General features: G+C 67.8%; 1 protein-coding gene across 1 annotated transcript; it reads right to left on the bottom strand.

The window, feature by feature from the left end:
* Window positions 1-91: 91 nt before the first annotated feature.
* Window positions 92-9,215, bottom strand: H696_05095 (hypothetical protein; the record flags this gene model as incomplete). The annotated part of the gene is made up of 4 exons (XM_009498946.1): window positions 92-7,054; window positions 7,205-8,064; window positions 8,250-8,504; window positions 8,684-9,215. 4 exons carry the CDS (start codon window positions 9,213-9,215, stop codon window positions 92-94), a joined length of 8,610 nt encoding a protein of 2,869 aa, XP_009497221.1.
* Window positions 9,216-10,111: the final 896 nt, after the last annotated feature.

Genomic DNA, 10,111 nt, shown 5'->3' on the forward strand with positions numbered 1-10,111 from the left:
GGCACCCCCGCACGGGGTCTCACAAACACCCGTGCGTATATGGGGGGGGGGGGGGGGCCCAGCCGGCCGCGCCCCACGCGGCGGCAACCGCTTACGAGCGCGGCGGCAGGCAGTGGGAGATGTGCGCGCCGAGGCCCGGGGCCGACACGAAGATGGCCAGACGGCTCATCTCCTTGATGGACATGGTGCTGACCGAGGCATAGTCGAAACGGCCACGCAGGTCGGTGTAGCCGTCCTTGACGAACTTGGCCTTGCCGCCCTCGCCGCCGGAGGCCGGCATGGCGTACACCTTGCAGTAGGCCCCGCGCAGGGCACGGCCGGTGACCTGGTTGGTGGCCAGGAGCTGGCCATAGTTGGCCGACAGCTGGACCGCCACCACAGAGCTGGAGTAGAAGGCCGTCTCGGTGGGCAGAGAGGCCACACGCTGGAGCAGCGGCGCCGTCGAAGCCGGCTCATACATGGCCGCCACCTCGATGACAAAGTTGCTGGACCGGTAGCGCTCGGCCAGCGGCAGGACCGAGGTGTTGACCACGGCCAGCGAGGCGGCGCCACCATCCAGGCGAAGGATCTCCTCGTGGGCCGGCATGACAAACTGCGCGGCGAAGGTGTCGCTGCTGCCGGCGTCCGACGGGCCGCGGGAGCGCTTGGTCGGGCGCGAGTTGTCGGACTCGCCGCCTGGGGACCCGCCGCTGCCGCCGGAGCCCTGCCCCGACAGCTCGGCCGCGAAGGGCTCCTGGCTGAACATCAACTCGGTGTTGATGGGGAAGTAGCGAACCCGGACGGCCTTCAAGCCGCGATGGGTCACACGCAGCGAGTAGCTGTCCACGACCAGCGTAAAGGAGAACACCGGCTGGGCGTCCACCACGGCGGTCATGCGCTTGTTGCGCGCATCGGCCCCCGAGTGCGAGGTCTCCGTATGCACCACCGCCGGGGCATCCGACGGCTGGCCCTCGCCACCATCGGCCACCGCCACCGCCGGGGCGCCCTCCTGCTTGGTGGAGGAAGCCGCCGGGCTGGCGGCGGAGGCCAGCTGCTGGTCGCGCTCCACCTCGTCCAGATACTGGCTGATGTCGGCGAAGTGCTTCTGCCAGCCGAGGGCCGGGCAGTCGGCATGCTTGTTGGCCAGCTGCCGGGCCAGCGGGAAGGTCAGGGCACGAGTGCCATCCGAGTCGCCCTCGGAAATGGGCGACAGCAAATCCAGGTACGCCACCAGGTAGTCCAGCTGGATGCTGTTGCCCGGGGCCTCCGGCCGGTAAGTGGGCACAATGAACCGGGTGAGCACATCACGCGCGGCCTCAATGCGATCCTGCAGGATCGGGTAGCAGCAGGCCACCAGCCACTCGTCCACCGTCGGCCGGCGGTTCAGCGCCGCCAGGTAGCTGATGAACCGGTGGTAGTGCCCGCGGAAGCTGTCATTCAGGATGTTGATGTGCTTGGCGCCGAAGTGCTTGCCGGTGGTGGCGCCGGTCGGGGCCGACTGGGCCACGGCCACGGCCAGCGAGGCGACAGCATCGGCCGCCGTGGCCACCGGCGCCGCCGGCCCATCGCGGTCCGAGCCGAACTGATGGCTGCGCGGGTTGACCAGCGGCGAGTAGTCATACACATCGACACTGAAGCCCGGCATGTCCACCATCGGCCGGTGGCGGAGGATGGGCGTCTCCAGGGTCACCAGACGCAGGCTGTTGACCAGACGCCGGTTGATGTGCGACTGCTCGAGCAGATCGCGCACACACTGCACCAGGAAGGCCGGCTGCCCGGCGGCCCGGCCGGCGGCCCCGGCACCGGGGTTGGCCTTCCAGGCCGCCTGCAAGTGCGTCAGGGCAAAGCGCCAGACATTGGCATCGAAGTGCCCGGCATCGCGCAGGGCCGCGACAAAGTCACGGAAGAAGTTGATATCCTGCCCCAGGCGCCAGAACACCAGACCCATGTTCAGCTGGTTCACGCGGACATCCTCCCGGCGAAGGTGCGCCAGGATCTCCTCGGCCGGGGTGTTGGCATCCGAGCAGAGGGTGGCCCAGGAGGCCGGGGCCGCCGCGGCCCCGGTGGCCGAGGACCCGGCCGCCGTGGTGGCCAGGGCAGCACGGCGGGCATTGCGCTCCTGCAGGCTGTCCACGACATCCAGGATGCGCGGCTCGGCCGGGGCCACACCCAGCAGCTGCGGCACCGAGGACGACGTCGACAGGGACACATGCGCCGGGTAGACGGCGAAGCGCCCGGCCCGGGGGAAGTAGAAGGTGAACTCCGTCCGGTGAGCCTGATACGGGTACAGGGTAATCGGCAGGTTGGAGATCAGCGAAGAAATGGGCATCGACCCGTCCGGCAGCTCGATGTACGGGTTGACCACCACCGAGGCGGAAGTCATGTTGATCATGATGACGAAGCACCGATAGATGCGGCCGACAATGAAGGGCCCGGTCTCGGTGCGATCCATGGACAGGCCATTCGGCAGGCGGATGGTGCTGTCGGTCGGGTCGATGAAGCGCTGCACCATGAAGATGGGCGAGGCGCCGCCGGCAGCCGTGGCGGAGGTGGTGCCGCCGGTGGACGCCGAGGTGGCCCCGGCCATCGTCGCATCGGCCGCCGGCGACCGGCCCGTCTCCACCAGGTCCAGGTGGAAGGCAATCACCGGGCTGGAGGAGGAGATGTGCGTCAGAGCACCCTCGACGGCGATGTTGACCGGGGTGGCGGCGGCGGTGGCGGCGGTGGCAGAGCCGCTCGGCAGCGCCGCGCCCAGGGGCAGATCCAGCGCGAAGAGCACCAGCAGCAGCTCATTCACATTGCCCGTGGCAAAGAGGAAGTTCCCCGAGAGGAAGCCCTCCAGGCGGCCATGGCGAGCGTAATCCGCCCAGAAGATCCCCGGGCCGATGAGCGACTCCGAGTAGCCGGAGCCACAGGCGAAGTACTCACTCTCGCCATACTGCCGGGTGACATCCAGCGACTCGTAGCTCGGGTCCTGGTCGACCTCCATCTGGTCGCTGAGGGCGGCCATCTCATCGTAAGAGGGCATGGCATTGGCGAAGGCCCCGCCACGCGTGGCGGCCATGGACTTCTTGGCCATGCGCAGCGGAGCCGCGGCCATGCTCATCAGCCCGGCGGACTTGACGCTGCGCGACCGGGTCGGCATGCTGCTCATCTCGGCATCCACGGACATCAGCGACATCGGGGCCGCCATGCGAGCCATCATCAGCTGCGGCTGAGGGGGCCCGGCCATGCAGGCCACCGGCGGTGGGGGCGCCGCGCCAGGGGCAGGGCACCGGGCGGCGGGCGGCGGCGGCGGCGGGCCACCGGCCGCCATAAACCCACCCCCGAAGCCCATCAGCATATCGCCACGGCCGGAGGAAGACCGAGACACGGCAAAGGGATTGCCCGCCGAGTCGTCATCCTCATCCTCATCCAGGTTCAGCTCCTCGGCGTCGCTGTCCCCATCGTCGGAAGACACCTCCTCGAAGGAGTCGGAGTCGGTGGACTTGTCCGAGTCACTGGCATCACTGTCAGCCTCATCGTCCTTGGACGCGGCGTCGGACTTCTTGGTGTCGAGCTCACTGCTCCCGAGAAGCTCCTGCAGCAGATCATCAATGTCATCCGAGCTGTCGAGGACCATCTTGTGGTGCTCGGTCCACTGGGTCGGGTCGGCGGTCTCCGGGGCCAGAAGCTCCACCCGGCGAAGGGCCGCCAGGCGCTGCTCCGGGGTCACCTGGTGCCCGGGAGACTCGGCGAAGCCCAGCAGCAGCAGCTCAAACACATTCAGCGACTGCATGGCCACCGGGCTGGTGTAGAATTCCAGCGACTCATCCAGCAGCCAGCGATCGATGAAGGTGTGCCGGACCTTGGCCACCAGCAGCGGGCGCACATGCTCCTCGAAGAAGACACGATCCCGGCGCCAGATGAAGAGATGCAACTCGTGCGAGGCATGCTTCGACAGCCAGTGGCGCTTCTGCGCGGTGGTCAGCGCCGGCCAGGCAAGCATGCGCGTCAGCAGGCCGTCCGCCGCCGGGGGAAGGTTCGACCGGGACTGCCGCAGCAGCGACACCACCGAATCCAGCGTCGACAGCAGCCGATAGCTGGACAGGGCCGAAGTGGACACCTGGATGGCCGGCGCGGCCGGGGTCAACAGCGACACCTTGCGATCGATGACAAAGTCCCCGAGGGCCGGGGCCAGGTGGGCCTCGGCCTCCTGGCCCGGGGCCACCGGAGCCCGGGGGATGGACGAGAAGAAGCGCACATCGCGCGAGAAGAGGTACCCGGTGGCCGGGGTGGCGGGCAGGCCGCCGGCCACGGCCGAGGGGACCCCCCCGGCCGCCGGCCGCGGCCCCTGCTGGAGGGCCACACGCAGGGAGGCCGTGGACTCGGTGTCGGCCGCCAGGACCTCGGCCACGGTCCACGGACAGGCGCCATTGGACACCGGCGGCAGCGGGATCACCAGGCGCCCGGACCGCAGGCACGGCCGCAAATTGGTCAGGGTCACGGCCACCGGGGCCAGGAAGTCACAAGCCGGCGCCAGGTGCGACGGGCTGATCAGGTTGGTGACCGGGTGCGCATGGCGCCCGGCAAACCCGAGCGACAGGAAGTCCCCGGTGTTGGCATTGTCCCCATGGAGCAGGCGCACATCGTCCGCCACACGGGCCGCCTTCTCCCGGAGCTGGCGGCCCACGCCAACCACATCCTCGCGATAGGCGGACGAATCGCGGACCTCATCCTTCTTGGTGGAGGTCTCCTTCAGGGGGACCGGATTGACCAGGGCATGGGGCTTGCGCAGCATGCTGCCCGGGGCCGGGCTCGAGCCGAGCTTCTGCCGGGACATGACATACACGGTCTCATCACCGAGGGACCGGTTGCTGGCGAAGGAGCCGGTCGGCTTGAAGCTCGGCTGGTCGCTCGAGTGGGTCGGCACCGCCGGCAGGGTGGTCGACAGCTCGGTGGAGGCATGCTCGCTGGCCAGCTGCGAGAAGACCACATGCACCCGGGTGGCAGGGGTGACATTGCCCAGGTGCAGCTGCATGGACTGGCCATCGGGCATCAGCTCGCACTGGCGGACAACCAGGTCACGCGGGGCGCGGCGATGGAAGAGCAAGTCATTCTCCAGGACCAGGTGCGAGTCGAGCCAGTGCTGGCTGCTGACCGGGGTGCCGGTGGTGCTGACCGTGCCGGCGGCACTGGCCGGGGCGCCGCCGACCGTCAGGCGGCGCTGGGCCACCAGCACCGGCCGGGCCAGCTGGCCATCCACAAACAGCTGGTACCGACCCGGGGGCAGGCCACGCGCATCGATGGTCGCATGCATGGGCCGGCTGAGCAGGGCCGCCGAGGAGGGCAGCCCCACACGCACGGCCTTCGACCAGTTGACCAGGGGCAGGGCCCTGTGCGAGAGGCTCGTGGAGAAGAGGCTGACCATGGGCGTGTGCAGGGGCTGGCTGGTGCCGGCAAAGCCGATGGGAATGTCCACCACCTCGTCCGGAGCCACAACCACCGTGTTGGAGGAGGTGGACCACATGCGGTTCTCCTGGGCAGCCGGCAGGGCGAACGTGCGGCTGATGTAACCATCGACCCAGGAACAACGGGCATGGACCTCCACCGTCAGAACACCGGCCAGCGGGCCAAGGGCCACGGTGCCCGCCTCGTCGGTCACCAGGGTCATGGCCACCCGGAAGGAGGACCCATGGGACACGCCATGGGCGCTGCCCTGGCCATCGCCATGATGCCGGCCGCGGTGGAACGGCTGGAGGTCGGCCCGGTACCGGCACCAGGTGGTCGTCAGCCAGAGGCTCAGGGTGACATTGGGCAGGGCCTCGCCGGCCGGGCCGAGCACGGCCAGCCGATAGCCGGACGCCACGTGGGGCAGCGGCGCGGCCGCGCTCCACTGCAGGTCATCACCGCCATCGGAGACGTCGGCATCCGAGAGACTGCCAGAGGCATTGGCGCTGCCCAGCGACGGGCTGGCCACCGAGGAGACCGACGCCACCGAGGCCACCGAGGCCGAGCCGGCCGAGGAGGCCGAACCACCGAGCGAGGTCTTCAGCTTGCCCAGGGCATTGGTCAGGATGTTGGTGGGGTTGACAATGGACCGGCGCGCGGGGTGATCCGCGCGCGGGGTCGGAGCCGGGGCATCGCCCGAAGAGCTGCACAGCGTCGGCATGTCGGATGTCTTGGCAAAGACATCGGCCGCCGGGGCCAGCTGGCTCGGGGGCAGGAGGAAGAAGTCGATCGGGGCCTGCTGCGACAGGCTGGAAGACACCTCGATGCTCTGGGAGGCCGCCAGGCGGATGGGCTCCTCGGAGCCGACAGCGCACAGGGCGCGGAGCTCCACCACCAGGCGCACGTCCACGGAGATGAGATTCGGCGGGACGCGGAACTGGCGAACCAGGTCGGCGGTGGAGGACAGCCGCACGCGAGAGTATTGCGTGGTGATGCGGTTGCCATCGGCCGTCTGGGCGCAGATGACCAGACGACCGAGGACCAGCGGCCCGGCGGAGGCAGCCACCCCGGGAACCGGGGCCCGGAAGAAGTCCAGCGGGACCGGGACCTGGCACCCGCCGACGCGCACCACCGGCCGGACTACCAAGCTGGCCATGGTGTGCGGCATGAGGGACTCGCGCGGCAGCAAACAGGCGATGGACAGCTCGTAGTTCTCGGCCAGCCGAGTGAAGGAGCTGGCAGCCACCTGGAAGTGGTCGCCCCGCTGGAGCAGCGGCAGCTCCGACGCGATGACCGGGCGCTCCCGGCTGTCGGGCCAGGACGAGGGGATGTTGGCATCGAGCCCATCACCCCCGCGCCGAGCGCCGCTGCCACCGCCTCCGTGGGATTCGGAATGAGCCAGGGCCTGCGAGTGGGACCCATCGCGACCGAAGGGGATGAGAATGTCACCGGAGGAGGCCGCCCGATAGGTGACCCCGGCGAACTTCACCGACACCGGGGCCTCGCGCGTGGGCTTGACAATGGCCCCGTCGCTGTCGAGCAGGCACAGGAGATGGCCCTTGGGGACCAGCTTCTCCATGAGCGTCAGCGACTCGATGCGGATGTGCGCGCGGCTGCTGGTACCGCGGCCGATGAACTCAATGATCTGAGATTCGCGCGTGCGTGGGGGTGTGAGGGGCGTGAGGAAACGACGGAAGGAGGGAGTTAGAAAACAGGCATCCCCATGGGGGGAGAGAGAGAGAGAGAGAGAGAGAGAGAGGGAAGCCAAGGAGCGACAGGGGAATCGGCCACGCACATACTCGCCCGGCTGCGTCAGCTGCGGGAAGGAGTAGGTCAGAAGCTGGCGACGGACGGGCGGCACGGCCTCGTAGGAGTGCGTCTCCTCGTGGGCGAAGCCATCCAGACCATCCAGATTCAGGTCGGTGGGGTTGGGAGCGCGGCCGTGCTTGTTGAAGTACGCCTCGATGTTCAGGCGGAAGGCCTTGATCCGGAGGAGGGGGATATTCTTCACGTGCAGGCTCAGGGACACCGGCTGGCCAGCGCGGAAGAAGGAGCGATTGGCCGCCGAGGCGAAGGTCAGCTCGGAGCTCTCGACCAGGGACCGGTACTCGTAATCCGGCAGCGAGGCAATCCACTTGGCCTCATTGGCCGGAGTGGCGGGGAGGGCCACAGTACCGCCATTCTGCAGCATGATCCGCGCAAAGAGCGGATGGATGTCGGACGGCGTGAAGGAGGAGGTGATGGTGTCGGTCATGCCCTTCTGCAGGAAGTAGCTCTCGAAGTAGGCCTCCACCATTCCGGGCAGGTCGGCCACCGGGGGCACTGCCCCATCATTGTCCGACACAAGGAACTGGTAGTTGGGCTCCTTGATGGTGATGCCGGACATGAAGCGGCGCAGGGAATACGGATGGAGGGTCCAGTAGCGCTCGAAGTTGGCCAGATCCAGCTTGACCGGGCCGGTCTGCCCGGCGGCCATGGCCTCGCGCGTGCGCAGCGTGCGATCCACATCCAGGAAGGCCTCCATCCAGCGGGACATGAAGGACGCCGGCAAGGAGCTCTTCTGCACCCACTTCATGTGGGTCTTCAGATACTCGTGCAGGTTCTCCTCGGTGGGGGCGCGCGAGTAGGCTGACTCGAGGTAGCGGCGATGGAGGACTGCATAGGCGAGTTGGGGGCGAGAGGGAGAGAGAGGGAGAGAGGGGGGGGGAGAGGACATGTTAGCAGGAGGACACGCAAATGCACGTTGACAGCCAGATAGGGGCAAGGCGTATGACGGGGAGAAGGAGCGTTGTGCAGGCATGTGTGTGTGTGTGTGTGTGTGCTAGGAGGCAGGCACTTACGGATGGGGTACAGGCGAAGATTGGAGGCCTTGTTGGAGGACACCTTGGAGATGATGTACTCGATGCTGCTGGTGGGCAGAAGCTCGACGCGATCGCTGAAGTCCATGCCGGAGCTGGCGGCACGAACGATGAGCTTCGGCAGGCGCGGGTCAACGGGCGACAGAGCATGGATGAAGTTGGCCAAGTTGTCGCTCTTGACGGTGTCCGGGTTGACGAGGGCCAGTGCCTGGGGGCTGAGGGAGGTGTAGTCATAGCCTGGATACGCGACGAAGGGCCACAGAAAAAAGCGACAGAGGGCGAGAGATGGCCGGAGACAGAGACAGCGAGGGAAGGGGAGGGGGGGGGGGGGGGGGAGATCAGAAGGGGGCCCCAAAAGGAGCGAGGAGCAACGGGCAACGGGGGAGCCACCCGATCGCCAAACAAGCTGTGCGCACCATTCTCCGACAGGAGGGCCTCGACGGTCTTCACCGGGTCGATGATGTTGTTGTTCAGCAGGGTCGGGTGGGCGCTCGCGCCGGCAGCGGCACTGCTCTTCTCGGAGAAGGGCACCGGCTGGGCCGACACATCGGGGATGTTGAAGAACTTCTGCAGGAACTGCAGAAATTGCTTCTGGAAGTCGGCCACCGCCTCCGAGGAGAAGGTCGGCCCGACGCCATTGACCAGGAGCGAAGAGCCGAGGCGCAGCTTGAAGATGGAATCAAGCAGCTGGCTGTGCTCGTGCGATCCATTGCGCGAGAACTTCTCCAGTTCCGCACTGATGGCCGGCAGATCCAGCGGCTGGGACACATCCTGGAGCTTGTACAGCAGCGTCAGGAAGGTCTTCACCCGCGGAGAGCTGAAGGTGGTCTCCTGCAGGAAGGCCTCGCGGTTATCGGCGAAGGCGAAAGCCTCCAGCTGCATCAGGTCATCCTTGCTGGAGAAGAAGCCCGCCTGGCTCTCGCTGTCGACGATCTGACGGATGGTCATGGCAGTGGAGGCGACGTGCGCGGAGGGGGGAGGAAGAGGAGGGGGAGGGGGAGGAAGGGAGGGGGAGGGAAAGGGGGGAGGGCGGCGGATGCCTTTTTGTTTGGCTGGGGTTTTCTTTGTCTTGTTTGTGTGTTTTTTGTCGAGGAACGGGGCAAAGGTGTCAGGGAGGAGGTCCGAAGGGGGAAGAAAGAAGTGGGAGAAAGTGTTCTTGGTGGGAAGACTCGGCGTCTGGGGGGCGGCACCTGAATGGCTTAAATACATCTGGCCAGGGTGCCCCATTCTGCTGGGCGGACCGGGGGGGGGGGGGGGGGGGGGGGGGGGGGGGGGGGGGGCTGGAGTTCAGACGTGTGGGGGGGGGCGGGGGGGGCGGAGGGGCGAGCGCTTTGGGCGAGGGGCAGTGTGCCGCCCAGCCACACAGCTCGACACCGGGACCGGAGATGTCCAGACTCTCGCGCATGAGCCCCTGTCTTTGGCAAGTGTGTCCGCCCTCGGGGTGGGCATGTTGGGGTTCGGCGGCCCGACGAGGCCGAGGACGGCTGCCCTGCACCCTCGCAAGATGCATGGTACCAGGAAGCGGGTCGGGGGGCGGGCGTGCGGGCTACTCGAGCCAGCTGGGCTTTCCCAGCGAAGGAGATTCATCTGGGCCCCTGGCGCATGTCGGCTGCCGGCGGGCGCTCCTGCCCTCGCACCCACTTGACCGGAGGGCGTGCGGGGAGCGCCGATAGAACTATCCCCCTAGGGTCGCACGCCACCAGGAGCAGCCCCGTACCAGTTGCTCGGTCGCTCGGTCGCTCGGTCGTTCGGTCCGGGAAAACGGCCTGGGAGCCAAGCGGCCGGACCTTCGCCACCAAGATCGACCCGCCTGCCGTCCCCCCCCGGCCCGGCAGGCCTGACAG

The sequence above is a fragment of the Fonticula alba genome (assembly GCF_000388065.1).
Source record: "Fonticula alba strain ATCC 38817 unplaced genomic scaffold supercont2.9, whole genome shotgun sequence".
Lineage (NCBI taxonomy): Eukaryota > Rotosphaerida > Fonticulaceae > Fonticula > Fonticula alba.